Here is a 15,740-nt window from a genome sequence, read left to right as displayed (position 1 = left end):
CAAGTAAATCAATGGGGGCTGGGCCAGGTTTTTCTTTACTATTTCAATAATTTGAGTATTGATTTGGCTGGTTGGAAAGGAGAGAGGCGTCCTGCAATGGGAAAAGAGGAGAAAAAATTATGCATATTGATGATGATGATGATAATAATAATAATAATAAACTTCATAGTTTTAAGACATGGAAATAAATGTATATTGAATAGTTCATAGTTTTAAGATGTAGAAATGAAAGGATATTGAATGCGAAAATTGCAGTATTTGTAAAAATACACTGAGTTCAGCAGTTACCTGGGACTAAAGAAAGGGTGGGGGAGAATGAATCTCTTAGAAGTAGGATCAAGTTTTGCCTTGGGAAACAGCAGCTACAAGCTAATGGGATTTGAAAAAGATAAACCTAAAGTTCTGTTAATACAGACAAGTGAGAAATTAAAAAAGTTCGATGTTCACAGAGACAACACAAATTGTGTCACAGTCAGCTGGAGGAAACAATGCCCAGCATTAACCTCAGCCCCTGGACTACTGTTCCAGAGAGGGATTGGTACCAAACTGCTTGGTCTTCAGGCAATTTCCATTAAGAATCTCAAACATTGTATGGAACCTTACACCTTAGATCCTATTTCTATTTAAGCCAACATATTTTAATTCAGATTTCCTTCTTCTTTCTGCCCCCAACCCTGCCTTCTCCCCCTCCTCTCTTTAAAACAGTTATCAAACAGTTATTTGGCAAATCCTGCCTTCAACCAACTTTTCCAGGACCTGGAAAGAGGGAAGAACTCCCCACCAGAGCTCAGGAACCCCCCGAGGAGGGGCTCCTTGGCCCATTGCCCGGCTTGCTCCTCTGCAGGCTGCTCCAGAGCCCACCAGCCCACCAGCCCTGGCTTCCAGGACAAACCCTTGCAGGAGTATTTCACCGAGAGGCTGGTGGAGCTGGGGAGCAGGAGGTGCAGCAGGAAGGCCAGGGGCTGTGCAGAGAAGAGGCAGAGCCCCTCGCTGGCCCTCGGGGGCTCTCGGCGCAGGAGCGGCTGCGGCGCCGCGTGGGCGCTGGGCCAGGGGGGAGAGCAGCCCTGCAGCTCAGCACAGCAGCACAGCAGCACGGGGATGGAGTGCAAGGCTCAACAGGAGACCCTGAACGTCCTAAAGGTCTGCTCTGGTGACTTCTTGGAGCTCTTGACAGTGCCCATCGCTGCTCCTCTGGAAGCGTTTGTGCAGAAGTGATGCCGGAGCTGGGCGCGGGTTTTCGTGCGGTCCTGGAGGAGCTGGGTCCTGTTCTGTGCCACTCTGATTTTAGCTCAGTCCCCTCTGATGCAGAAAGGGGCTTGTTTGGGATTGTTCTTGATTAACATTGCTTACAGTTGTTTTCAGTTATTTCCGGGAAAGAATCAGCGTGATTGAGCCATAGGTGCAGTTATGGCAGCATTCTCAACACATGCATGTATCACTAGAATATACTTAAATTGCCTTCAAAAAAGGTGATTAGTGTCAGAGGAGTAGCTTGTTTCCTGCTGTGCACTTTGTGCTAATTTATCTGAGGAAAGGCTGTTGTATTCTGCCTCATTATTTTGCTTCTTTTCAGCCCCTTGCTTTATCATGTCACTGCGGCCCAACTGATTTATGTTCTTACTGCCACTAATTTATGACACAGATGCAAATAGCTGATGAGAAATTACTGATTTTCAGTCATTGCCATATAATCACGAGGTGGATCACTGCAAGAGTCTGGTGCATGAAGAGACAAGCACAGACTTAAGATCTACTTTTAAATATGATCAGCCATTATGGTTTTATTTGCAGACTCAAACCCCCTTGACTCAAAAACCACCACAGGGGCAAAGAGGAAAAAATGCTGGATTTAAGTCAGGATGATGGAATTAAGTATGAAAGAAGGCTCCTTCCCTCCTTCCTTCTGTAAATACAAGAACCACATAGGGAATTCCTAATGTAATCTGAACTTCAAATTGTTTATTGTATTTTAATGTTTATCGTGGTCATGTAAGTATAAAATGTCAGCTGCAGCTGAATCCTTTTACTATGGGAAATGTCACTGTTTAATTCCACAGTGAATATCAAACCCAAATGAAGCAATGATTTTAAGCTTCCAGAAAGATCTATTACTGCCTGTGGTATCATCAGCAATAAATTCCTCATTATAGTTGTGGTTTAAATGGATGTTTCTCTCTCTGCTTTCAGACTCGTTTTAATGTGATTTAACAAGTAAACCATGCCCTGGCTGTACCCAGCCCCTGCCAGTCTGACTCCTCCCTGTCATTTTTCCCTTCTTGTTCCTCTGTTTCTTCAGCCCTGGTGAAACTTGCCCCAAGGTTGTCTCATCCCTTCTGCAGGTCACATTTTCCTTCTTCCCAACACCTGCTTGCAGAAATATTTCTTCTGCATTGCCTCCTCAGCTCTTGGCCTCATGTTTGTGTTTTTCAGATTTTGAAGACACCAGGAAAGGGGAGGGCAGATTAAGGAACTTCTCACATCCCTCTGCCACTTCCCTCAGGAAACAACCAAGAGTTTCCCCCCTAAAAAATAGGGAAGGGAAACATGTAAGACTCACTCCACATCCTTTTCCCCATTCTGGGATCAAGGTAATCTAAGGGAAGTGAGATAGGATACTGAGAGCTCTCAGTCCTTTCTGTGTGGGAGAAAACAGTAAATATTTTAGGCCAAATGAATTTTTCTGAATTCCCAATCGACTTTCTGCTGCAAATGGAAGGAGTAGCCAATTAGGTGAGATTTTCCCTGCAGGAAAATATTTTTATTTTTAAAGATTGAAATGGAAGTCTGAAACTCATAATGTATTAGCAGATGCCATTGAAGGGATGCATCTGGTTTTCATTGTGAGTTTGCCAGAGGTTAGTTTCTCCTCTAGGAGTGGATGCACGATAATAACATGGTATTATGTGAGGGCATAATAATAACAACAGTGCATGAGGAACAGTATTAATGGGACACAGGCAACCTTCATTCTTTCATTTCTTAAACATGTGGCTTTGCACACTTGAATGTGTCCTTTTGAAGTTTGGTTTTGCGAGTCATTTCCCACCTACAAGCTTTTCAGGAAAGGGAAACTGCCTGCCTTTTTGCTCCCGATATTTTAATGGCTGTCACACTGCAATAACCCCAGATTAGCAGGTCTGGAGCATCCTGAGCCTCCCTGCAGATCTCTGCCATTTAAATGAACAGAGGTATGTGGAGACTTGCACTGTGAGGGTGTGACTGACATGTGCTGACAGCAAAGGAAAACAAAGCTTCCTGAAGAAAAATAAAAAAAAATTAGCAGCAATAAGCTGTAATTAAAAAGAAATCAGAAAAGCAGGAATTTTCTTCTCTGAAAGAGTGGTGAGGCTTTGGAATGGGTTGCCCAGGGAGGGTGGTGGAGTCCCTGGAGATGTTCCAGAAGTGACTGAATGCTATGGTTTAGTGGACAAGGTGGTGTTTGGTCAAACGTTTGACCTGATGATCTTGGAAGTCTTTTCCAACCTTAATGATTCTATGGTTCTGTGATTTACCCAAGCATCTGTAAATGGGTTATTCATGCTGCTCAGCCTCTGGGCAGTTCCTCTTCTCCACTCAAGACAATTCAGAGCATCAGTTTTTAACAGGCCATATTTAAATTTTAGTTTTTAGTTTTACTGAATACCAAATGTGAAACGGAATTTCAAAACCCTGAAAAAAACAGACTCTGACTTGGCAGAAACTTGTAATGTTTCCTCCCCCAGAAGGACCCCATAGACCTGAAATTTCACAGTCAGGCCCATTTATGGTATTTTTCATCTGTAAAGCACCCTGAGGAATTATAAAAAGTTGACGTGCCTTTTAAATTGGATTTCCTTCAAAATAGTGTCATGACTTTCCTCTGAGAAGCTGCACATCCCATGTCAGAGATAGTGGAAAAGTCTAAGAAGACTAAATCTCCCTGGAGGGAACACTTCTAAATGTTGCTGCACAGAAAAGACATGAAGTTACAGAGGAAAAAAAACCCCAAAAAACAACAAAACACCAAGAGCTGTTAAGAGAAGAAATAAAACTTCATCTCACAGCCTCTCAGATTGTTAAAACCTTGTGAAAAAATGGCTTGGGTTTGTTTGGAAAGTGATAATATGCATGACCTGAATTTCTATAGTCTGTTACCTTGGGTTTTACTGAGCTTAGCAGTTGGATGTAGCTGCTTCTCTCATGCAGATAATCTGTTTTCTCAACGTTCCTCCGTGCAACTTGATGCAGACACTGCTTGCCATTAGTAGACTCATAAAAATATCCTGTATGCCTCTTGGAAAAGTTCTTCTTTCTCCTCTTAAAGGAAAAGCAGCACACCATCACTTCCCTGCAGGTGATGTTGCAGCCCCCCTTTATCTCTGGTTTAGATCCTCCTGTCTGGGACACTGCACAGCACCCTTGGTTGTTGCTGTTTTCCTCCTATAAATTTATTCTCTTTGTCTGGCTGGAGCTCAGGCAAAGCAGGGCCTCACAAATCAGGCAGTGCTCACTTCACTTAAAGCAGGGCTCAAGATCTCTGCAGCTCATCCCTGCTGGGATTTTGTCACCTGAACTTACCCCAAAAGCTGCACAAGTTGTGTTGGCTGCTGGTGCAGAGGGAGGGAAGGGAAGGGAAGGGAAGGGAAGGGAAGGGAAGGGAAGGGAAGGGAAGGGAAGGGAAGGGAAGGGAAGGGAAGGGAAGGGAAGGGAAGGGAAGGGAAGGGAAGGGAAGGGAAGGGAAGGGAAGGGAAGGGAAGGGAAGGGAAGGGAAGGGAAGGGAAGGGAAGGGAAGGGAAGGGAAGGGAAGGGAAGGGAAGGGAAGGGAAGGGAAGGGAAGGGAAGGGAAGGGAAGGGGAAACACAACCTGATAAGAACAGAACCTGCACAAAGTGAGGTCCAGCCCCAGGCTGGGTCCCTCATCCTCTGTGGTGGGACAGAAAACACAAACCACACAAAGCCATCCAGGAAGAGATGGGCTGCACCCCACCCTCACTGCAACCCTCCTCAGGATCCAAAGCACCTCTGTTTGATGAGGTGCCTCATTAAAGCAAAACATATGATTTCCATGTATTTAAATTAAGGAATTTATTAAAAAAAAAAAAAGCCAAAAAACCCAATCAAAACAGTGGTTTGATCTAAATACAGCAGCACTGTGACATTACTAGGACATTATGTACGAAGAATCCAAGCAGCCATAGAACACAGAAGCCTTTATCTTCAGTAACAATCTCAAAATGAAACTAGCTTCATCAAACAATGTTAAAGATCTCCCTGGAAAGAGAAACAAAACCAAACAGACCCTCCCCACCCCTAACCCTTTGGATATTAGAATGACTTTATTTTTTGTACAATATCAACAGCCACTAGCTCTTCTAATTGAGAACACTTGCTTTAATTTATTACAAAAATGATCTGTTGACTCAGTTATGAAAGACAACTTTTAACATTGCTTTAGAAGTGTCTGCTCCTCTTATGGACTACAGTATTAGAAGTGCTTAAAAACATTTACTCCTGGATATGCTCTTGAAATTCAATCAGAAGGATATTCTGTGTGTGTTTATATACCAAATATGATTTTTAATTTTTAAAGCAGGTGAAAAGACTAACCCTAATATGAAACTGCAATTTTACAATTTAATTATTAGTCAGATATGGGCAACCACATGATAGTTCATGAAATCTTTAGGTCTATCTACATTGCTCAGAAACACAAAATAAAGTTTTTACAGCTTTCAGCTTCAAAAGGCTAAAATGTTCAGTCTTTTAGAAGAGTGTCCAGTGTTTAAAAGAAATGCAATTAAGGGAGACCGCATCCAATACACATGAAACAACTCGTTTGAGCTTGCTAATTAACACATCTAACAGCTGCATGTGGGGTGATGAGAAAGGAAAACACATTTGCCATCCAGCCACTACCCGAGATGTTTCTTCTCTGGGAGTGAATCTTCTCTGCAGGACCACTCCAGAAAACCTGGAGTTCCCCTCTGGAGCCCACTGACCCCAGGCACTTTTGCTCTCTTTGCCTCTTTTGCTTCCAGACCCAGTCTGCCCCAGATCCATGTCTGGGGCTTCACCCAGCACCTCACTCAGTGGGTGCCTGGGGAATCCTTTGCAGGCTTGGCCAAAAAAGCTGAACCAAGGGATGTTGTTTTGCTCCCTTCCTCGTAACTATTTATCTCCATTCTAAAAACAGAGGAAGTGTTTCCATGAGAATGCCACGCTCACTGGCCAGCTCTTCAGCAAGAAATGAATACTTTAAACATTTGCACTGTCACCTCTTTGTCTGCTGGAGATGTCTTACAGAAGTGCAGTTTGTTCTGTTTCAGTATCTCTAAGGAGCTAAGACAAACCAATAATAAAGGAGTCCTAATTTAGGAGAGTGTCTCACTATCATGTAAATAAAGAGCAGCTACACTAAGCCTATTTCATTTAAATAATACAAAGACTTGATACTGATCTGGTTTATGCACAGACTCCAAAGTGCTTTCCATTGACAGACAGAGAGCATCCCTCCGTGTTTGGGAATGGGAAAACAAAATTGCACAGAGGTTTGCCCAGGGCAGTGAAGAAAAACACAGCCAGGAGAGGAATACAAACCATCACTCCTGGCTCCAGTACATAAAGCAAGGAGAATACATATGTGCCAGCAGTAATATTCATGTTAATGAATAGGCAGCAATCTGTTTAAAATTGCTTCTTTCATAAAGCCCATTTGTCAGTACACCAGCTTAGCTGATCCAACTGCAGCAGATTGTATTTGTATTATCACAGAGACATTTGGGGGAGGTCAGCCCATAACACTGTAGCATATTGTTGGCTTTCACCTTCTTTGATGAAATTTTTTATTTTGCCCAAAGGAAATAATTTAAAAATTCTCTGAACCAATTTCATTATCTTTTTGGTTTATGCATTTAAAGAAAGACAATCATTACCAGCCAGCACTCCAATATTATTTGGTATAAAAGAAAGAGTGTCCTGCCCAGCACACAGAAGAGATGTTTTAAATTGATGCAGACTTTCTCTTAACTTCAGCATGAGGGTGTTAGTAATTATTCTCCTTAGTAATTATTCTCCTTACTCTAAATCTTTAGTATTACTTTAAGTTAAAGGTCATGTTTGTGAAAGGCTTGAGATAGACAGCTCTGGAACTTCCTGATTTCCATGGAGCCACTGAACAGAGCGATTCTTCCAAAATTCACTGCCAAATGAACCTCCCTGCAGCCTGAGACAGACTGGGACCATCCTTGGGCAGGAGAGCCTTGAAGTGTGGACTCCCAGAGCTCCTGCAGGCTTCCACAGGATGGAAGATGGTCCACATGCCCAGAGACAGAAAGGATGTTCCTCCAAAGAAAAATCCAGTCTTTCCAAGATCGTATGGGAAATGCCTGATGAATGATCTCCTCTGCACTGAGAAACTTCAGTGAATATGACAAATATTAACTGAACAAAGCAATGGTCACAACTGATTGTGGAGCAGGGGTGAAAACACCAACACCTTGTTCACAATGGAGCCAGTTCCCGTTGCATGGATGTTGGTGAGGAGCAGCAGCTGTGCTCTGGGGCTGTGCATTTATTGCTCTTCCACAAAAGCCCGTGCAGGGAGCTCCTGGCTGAGGCTGGGCTGCTGCACAGACCTGGGTGATGCTGTCCATGCAGGCTGGGGGGGATCCCTGCTTGCCTCAGAGGGACAACACTGTCTTTGAACCATGGGCCAGACCCTTGTGTGTGCAGCCCCCAGGTCACTGCAGAAACTCTGGCCAAGACATGGTGACCCCAAGGAAGAAGGGGCAGCAGTGTGGTGCCACTGCACCCCTGCTGAAGATTCACACACCGTGGGACTTCACAGCCTGTCCTCCAGAGCTCGCAGCTTCTGTGCCTTCCTCACCCTGCCTGTGGTTTTACCACTAATGCAGGCTCATTTCCTGCTGGTTTTTTCAGTTGAGGCATGGCCACTGCAAGAGATCAACTGGATCTGAAATGTGAGCAAAGCATTCAAGCTGGATCCTGAGGCTGGGGTGAATGACCTTAAGAATCAGTGTCTTCAAATCTGGTGCTTTACTGGGTCGGCCAAGTTTGACTCCTGCTGCTGATGGCACTCTCAGCTGTAGGTTCTGGGGTGGCTGCAAATTGAGGTGGTACCAAGCTGTGTTTGTGGAGAGCTGTTTTGTCTCTGAGCTGGCAGGAACCAGGAGTCCCTAATCAGCAGGGCCAGGTGATCACTGTGATATTGAATTCTGCAGCTCCCTAATGCTCACTTTGATCGGCACTACCTGCTTGGTTTGATTATCTTCACACCTCTCCCAGCTTCACAAGCAGGTTTTTGTTCAGAAACAACATCTGAGTCATGGCCATTCTTGTGAAAAACCTCTTTTTAGATAATCCAGGTCAAGAGTGCACATCTAAGAGTTTGTTATTTTTTTTCCTTCATTATTCATTTGTTTAAAAAAAGCCTCACATCCAACAGTGGGAAAAAATGCTACAAGACTCAAGTGAACCTTGAGACACTGTAGGAAATGAATAGCAAACACCTGACTCATGAAAGTCTGTCAACTAATTAGTGTTCATCAGACTCCTCAACAAAGATTTAAAAATAAAAGGCATGCTTGCATAATTCAGGATCAGATTGGAAACGATTTCTGATTCTTAAAAAGAGCTAAGTTTGCTCATCTGTCTATTTAAAACAAGCAACCAGATTTGAGCATATGCATTTTTTGGAAAGAATTTGGATAGTAACTGAAGAGGAGATAAAGAAAATGAATCAGTCTGGAAAGCTATTACAGAACTACTCCTTTCTACTCCTTTGTTACCTGCAAACCCACCTCAAAATTCACTTGGAATCAAAATACTAAAAATCTTATTGCAAATGCTCTCCAAGGTTGTATGACAAAACTAAGGGTTTTTTTTCAAAATTCCCGGTGGTTTTTAAATTTGACTCCACAGAGCCAATGGCCAAATGCCTGTGGAAGCCTGGCTGTGCAGGGCACTGCCTTGACAGGGCTTCAGCCCTGAGTTCTGGGCCCAAATTCCACCTGGTCACACAAGGAAGTGCAAGGACTGTGCTCCTCCTCCAGCTCTGAGTGCAAGGTAAGCTGAAAAAATTAAAAAAAAAATCACAATAAAAATAAGAAGGAATAAAAAAGAAATCCTGCAGCTTTTGTTGTTGTAGGCAAACCATGACAAGGAGATCCCTAGGACTGGTCATCAGCACTTCTGATGGATTTTAAGCCTTCCAGGGCTGGGTGCTGAAAAGTTCTGCTGCCCCAGCATGGTAATACTGTTTGTAGTTTTTAGGACTGAGACACTGCAGGGATGAAATCTCTCTCTGCTGGTGGTGTTTTGTGTCTCTCCCCTTCCTCTCTCACTGCTCCAAGGAGGTGGGATTCAGAGGGGCTCCATCCCAGGCTTGATGCCTTCAGGTGCACACCAGCATCCTTCTTCCATGCCTTGAGAACCCAGGATATCCAGCCCTAGCACAGCACCCTGCAGGCATCCAGGGGGAAGGAATGCCCTCACCCTTCCAGGACTCTGCATTGCCCCTAAGCCCCACTGCCAGAGTCCCAGAGCTGCTGAGTGAGCACTGTCCTGGCTGAAGGGACAGCAGGACAAGGCACAAGTGCTGTCATTCACTCCTGTCCCTAAAATGGCATCCACCACAGGAGCATCTAAAAGGTATAACCAACATTTGCAATCTGTTCACCAGCTTTCAGTAAGGCATTGGCTGGTATTTCTCAATACTGGGAGATGGTGAAGAATGAAGATTTTAGTCTTCACATGCCGGATTAGCAACATCTCTAAAATCCTGCATCTTCTGTAAGATCTGCAATGCCACCATCTGACATGGGAGAATGGCTGAAGCCTCATCTCCCTGTCTTGACTCTTCTCTGTCAGCTGCTCTAGGCAAGTCCCTGTTCTGTCTCTCTGTCTCACAACTTCAAGCTGCTTTACTATGAGTGTGTTTCTCACCCAGGGATTTGCCACCACTAACCTTCATCCTCTTCCCCCTCAGCACTGGCCACGCAGAACATGCACATGGCAGTCTAACAAATTTTGGCTATTAACACTCCCACTGGAACATCGCTTCCTTGGACCCTGGGGTAGCTCCACTACTGGCTAACAGGATTCCAGACACACCAGGGTGGCTTTCAGATGCTCCTGATGATCCAAAGGTTTAAAAAAGTCAGTGCAGTCCAGCCAACATTGTAAAGAGCATGGGGAACCAACACACTCTACAGAACACTTTGGGCTGCAGTTGTGGGCACAAAGGTTGTCCAGTTCCTGTGGAAGGGCAGTAACCATATTTTTTATCCTGGTGTTCTTAACAATAAGAGTGAAATACTTGAGAAGAGCCTGATTCTGATGCCTGAGGTACTGCTACTGATCCTGTCTGATCCTGCTCCTCCTAGGGGGATTGACAGAGTTTTTGTCAATGGTTAAAGGACCCTGGACAAAGAATGATGGAGCTGGAAGTGGGAGTTATTATTTCATACTGGCATTTCATTCAGCTGAGGATCCAATTGAGGGGATGTGTCAGGGGGTGTTTGCATGACACATGGAAGTATTTTAAGAGCAGGCACAGCTTGTGGGTTCTGCTACTACCCAAAAGCAGCTCAGATCCCACTCTGAACCTCCACAGCTCAGCTCTACAAAGCTGTCACAAATCTCATGGTTGGCACAAACCAGACTGCTGAACTTCCCTCCTGCTGCCTCTTTGATATGGGCAGCTGTGGAAAGACTTTGGGCTTTTAAATGCAGCATGGAGAACACTTTGAGTTTTGCTCTCATTTCAGCAGGGGCAGGTTTGAAGTCCTAGAAAAAGAAATGGACATTTGCTTTCCTGGTCACCTCTCCCTCAGCTTTGTTCTGCCTGTCCTAGAAACAGCACAAACACTAGTGAAGGAAAAGAGCCTAAAGCAGGGCTCCCTTTCTAACTAAAAAGCCTTTGATGGAACAACAACATAAGTGCAAATCTCAGCTGTGCTGGTCCCAAGACATCACAAACCATCAGCATAGCAAGTAGCATTTTTGAATGCATCAAAATCTTGTCTTTTAGCATTTAATGCGAGACATTACAAACTAATGAAGAGGAGAAATGTGTGCAGTGTTGCTGTAAACCAAATATACAGATGTAAAATAATTAAGAATAAACTGTTCCGTAAAAATGCATGTCAATAAACCCCCATCTGATAAAGTGATTTATGAAGAATTTTCTAGAATTGCTAAAAAGAATGATTTCTCGTTTGAGGCTCTGGAAGTCTTGAGTCACATTTTGTTTCTTTTAAAAAAATGTCTTAAAACACATGGCTTTACAGCTGCTGCTTGGAAAATATACACCTCCAAAGTCTGACTTTCATTTAAATACAAATGTACAAAATGTAAACTGAGACAATAGAGAAATTTACAAAACTTTTCTTTAAAAATAATAAAGACAAAATTCAGTTCTAGTATGATGCTATTTAAATACGTGCAAGTAGTCATGTTCATTGAATTTCTATTGCAATGTTCTAAAGAGACAAATTTGATTCACACAGTCTTGAGTGCCACCTCCAAAAACAGACCTGAGTGGAAATTTCTTCTTAAAATGTGAGGCTCCACTGGAAGGAATGGATAGAAAAATCTCCATTTTGGGAGATCCAGATTTTCTTTCTTTTCACTCAATGGTGGAGGCTCTCTCATCCACAGAAGCTCCAGAGATTATAGTGGAAGGATGCAACATGTTGCTTCATGGGGCTGAGTTGGAACTAGCTGCTTCCAGTGGAGTTTGAACTTACGTGATTTGAATTTATGTGATGATTTAAACTGGCCTTTGAATTGGGAGAACTCTTTGAATTGTTCTGATGCTGTAGGAAAGGAAGAAAATGACAATTAGATTTCCATAATATGCCATGGTTTTATTTTTAATCCAACATTGTTCATTTTATGGATACTGGCTGGACTGCAAAATTCTTGCCTAAAGATCTTCAGATGCAAAATATTCTTTATTTTTTTACCTGTAGTCTCTCTAGGTCAGCAGAACCACAGCAGTTCTTAAGCGATGTAGCAAAGAAGACTCACTCGAGCTCCAGGAGCCAAATCAATTCACTGCAAAATGTCAGAATCTGCTAAATCTGACTAATACAGAGAATACCTGCCAATGCTCAGGCATGGCTTTAACCCTACAGAAATAGACCAGTCTAAGAATGCTATTGACATTTGCAAGTGGTGCCATGGTGTCTCATGGAAGCTGCCCATCATGTTTCATCCAGGTTGCTCTCTTCTTTATTATCTTGCTTTCCTGCCACAACTACCTCCCTCAAAATGTGCATTTTCGTTTTTTGGGGTTTTTTTAAACACATAAATCAAGGATTTTCACAAGGAATGTCTTAAAACCATAGAACAATTTCAAAAGGCATTTCAGCATGCCACTGAAAAACAGGTTGGGTAAGAAGTTTTCAGCTGCTGGAAACAAACCTCATGAGCAACATTGGTGGCAAAAAAAAAATCACACAAGGTAGATGAAAAACTTGAGATATGGAGGAAAATGTGATAGCCAGCCCTCTCTAAGAGGCACTGCCCTTCTCCTAGCAGAAATATCACCAGAACAGGGCTGTGAAAACAGGCACCTACAGGAGTTTCCTGGTCTTAGTCATAAAAGATCTCACCTGTCGCTTAAATATTCTCTGTAGCAATCCTTTCTTGGGTGGCTCTGGGGGGTAGCTTTTGTTTAGGTCTGGTGAAATAGTACCATTTGGTCCAAACACATTCAGCTCCTTGAAGCACTCTGTTTCTATCATCTAGTGGAATACAGTGAGAGAGAGAGAAAATCAAAAAAGGGAATTATTCATCTGCACTAAATAAATTCCAGTAGTGCTAGGTTCTTCAAAGTCAGCAGCGTGTGAGGAGAGTGAACAGTTGGATTCCTGCTGGTGTCTGCAGAGGGCAAATAGAGTGTATGAAAAACAGAGGCTGAGTCTGCTCTGCATGTTTGCACATCAGACTTGTCAGAGGCTGCCCCACAAGACCTTCTGTTCTTTCCTCTGGCATTGTAGAGAATACCAGGCAAAGACAGGCACACTTAGAAAATCCCAGTTATTAGCAGCCCTCTGCCCAAGTGGATCTGCTGTTTGATGCAGAGATGGATTCTGAAATCCACTGTTGGCTGTGCTTTGATACCAAACAAAGACCCAGCCATGGAAATGCTGGAGGAGCTCAGGGTCCAGAGTGAACTGCTGCAGCTGGGACTGCCTGCAGACAGAGGGTGAGAGCAGGGTCACCAGTGGAGGATCCCTCCCTGCAGGATTTCCAGCACAGAAGGTGCTGAGAGCTGTCGAAACACCTCTGTAGAAATCCAGGAGGAGGAAGTACAGTAGGATCCTTGCCAATTTACACAAACACACAGAGCCAACAGATACAGTCACCTGAACATGACATCTGTGGTACATTACAGATCTTGAAAGAGGCCATTTGTAACTCATGAAAGCATTAGAGTCTGGCAGGTTGTCCAGTAGCTATATATTACTGGAACACAGAGCTCCTCTTAAATCGTCTGTGTTATGGGGCTCATTGCAGTGATTTTGCTATGATACATCCTTACCTCATTTTGCCATGGAATAGACACTGATCCTGTGGAAAACTTGGAATAGAAATCGTCATCTGTTTGGTCCAGGTTAACTCCTTTCACTGTGGAGAACTGCTCAATGTCTAACACATCCTTGCAGTACACTGCTCTGGGCTATGTCAGCAGAAAAAAAAGGAGAAATGACAAGAAGAAAAATATTTCTGAGTCGGACCATGTGCTTTCATTCACAGATTGAGTCAAGTGAGAATGTCTAACAAGTGTGTGTCTGCATCCTCATTCTCCAGGCTTGCTCTGCCTGCATGTTTATCCTCAAAGGCTGACTTCACTTTAAGCACATTAAGCTTCCTATTCCAAAGTCCTCAAAGCATCAGTCAAAGTGGGTTTTAGTCATCCATGTACCATCTGGTTAAGAGGTGAGAGGAAAAGGACAGAAAGAACCAGAAAAGAAAAATGGAACCCTTCAGAAATCTTTTCATTGAGAGAGGGAACAACAGAAAACCAGAATGTTTACGAGTGGCACACTGGAGAGAGCCCTGAGAAGAGGCCTCAGACAGAAGTGCCCTCCTGCCCAGATAGCTGTGGAGATTGCAGCTTGGAAGTTTAAAGGAATGTATCCTAATTGCTAAAGAAAACAGAGGAGGTTTGGCATTTTTCCATTGTTTTTATTAATAGCTCAGCTGCTGGAAGCTGCCCAGAATTACCTCTATTAACTCTTTTAACTTGGCTGCATTTCTTCAAAGGTACAGTCAAATGGCTTTGCCTTTTTGAACTACTCAGTTTTCTGGGATGACAGAGACAAAACTCTTTGCAGTGATGGAACTTTCAGCTCGCACTCCAGCAGTCAGCTCCAGGGAGCAGAAAGAGCCATCAGTGGCTGCCTGTCACAGGCAGTGTGTGTGCCCAGAGATGTCCCATCACCAGCACAGCCACCCTTTGGTGTGCAGGGATAACTGAAGGACCAGCCTGAACCCCAGCCCATGTGGAATCCTACTGTCTGTCCCTGGTTCCAAGCCTGCACAGCCAAGGGTCCAACTGTGCAGCCCTTTATTGATCTGGATCTGAGCACTGTGACCAAACAAATTGACCTAATTCCTGACAGAAGCCCTGTTTGCTGAAGGCTGCATCCCTCTGCATTCCTGACAGCTGCAATCCACAACATTTTTGTGGCTATGGAGTAACACAGAAGAGGATGGAGAGACATGGATTGGATAACAGCTTCTGCCATTGGCTATGTCGCTTTGGGTGATTGAGCTGAGTTCAGTAAAGACAGGGAGATCTATGGAAGAAGTGCCAAATAAATTAAATTAGGGGCAGCTCTCGAGCTCCCAATAATGAGCCATAAAAATGTATGTGCCTTTGCTTTTGCAAATATGTCTCTAAGAGGTGCCTTCTAGGCCTTATGTGCCACAGTTTTTATGCACTCTGGCGGATCCCAAATTTGAGCCCAGAATTTTATAATTTTCTACATCAGAAAGAAATAGTAGCTTGTCTCTTATTTCTTCCCACTAAAGCAGGTCGTAACACCACAGGCTAATTGGCAGGAATAACTAGGCTGCATAGTAAAATGTAAAGCAAAACCAGAGCAACTAAAGTAAACTTTTGTAGCGCTCAAACCACTTTGGTTTGGTGGAGCCTGCAGCAACGGGAATGGGAGCTGCCAAGATGTTACTCTCTTTAATATGTTAAAATGGCAGTGTTTACTTAGAACCATATGGGGACTTTAAGGATAGAAGCTCCAGCCAGAAAGAGAGCTCTGCAGGAGGGAAATAATCAGATAACTCTGCGCACTGGGCTAGAAACTGATACCACAAAAAGGTGGAAAAAGTTTTGCTGTTGCCAGTGCAACAAAGCCTTTCAGTATGTGTGAGCCTGGTGTGTAAATCTGAGCAAGGACTCACTGCTGGGTTCCGTGCTCCAAAAAGCTCCAAATGCTCTCTAAGGTCCAAGTCACCTTCTCTGCTTGAGGTGACACTTGATAGCTGAGCCTGGCTCAGACTCTCTGTAGCAAACTACTGCTCTCCTGATGATCCAGTTCCACAGAGCCCTGGACTTTGTGTTTCTGGTTTCACCTCTATAAACCTGCAAGCACACATTTGGCTTTCACTGCTGATTGTCCCAAGCACCACCTGGTTCTGAGCACACTTATTTTCACAGTAATGCCATGGATAAGGGTTCCCAGTGCCTCCAGTGCCGGACAGGAGCTCTG

General features: G+C 43.7%; 1 protein-coding gene across 4 annotated transcripts in view; it reads right to left on the bottom strand.

The window, feature by feature from the left end:
* Window positions 1–11,369: 11,369 nt before the first annotated feature.
* Window positions 11,370–15,740, bottom strand: part of GRK5 (G protein-coupled receptor kinase 5) — a 146,862-nt gene continuing 142,491 nt past the window's right edge. For 2 of the 4 annotated variants that reach the window (XM_084210818.1, XM_084210820.1), the window contains 3 exons: window positions 13,550–13,687; window positions 12,618–12,749; window positions 11,370–11,816 (listed from right to left, as the gene is read on the bottom strand). In XM_084210818.1, coding sequence (XP_084066944.1) covers window positions 11,718–11,816; window positions 12,618–12,749; window positions 13,550–13,687 — 369 coding nt within the window. In that variant the 3' untranslated portion in view covers window positions 11,370–11,717. Of the gene's footprint in view, window positions 11,817–12,617; window positions 12,750–13,549; window positions 13,688–15,740 lie in introns of those variants that run through there. The other 2 variants (XR_014616364.1, XM_084210819.1) reach the window with 2 other exon arrangements.

Source organism: Fringilla coelebs (genome assembly GCF_963513975.1).
Source record: "Fringilla coelebs genome assembly, chromosome: 8".
NCBI classification, from domain to species: Eukaryota; Metazoa; Chordata; class Aves; order Passeriformes; family Fringillidae; genus Fringilla; species Fringilla coelebs.
The sequence above is the reverse complement of the archived record's forward strand: the minus strand, read 5'-3'. Positions and strand labels throughout refer to the sequence as shown.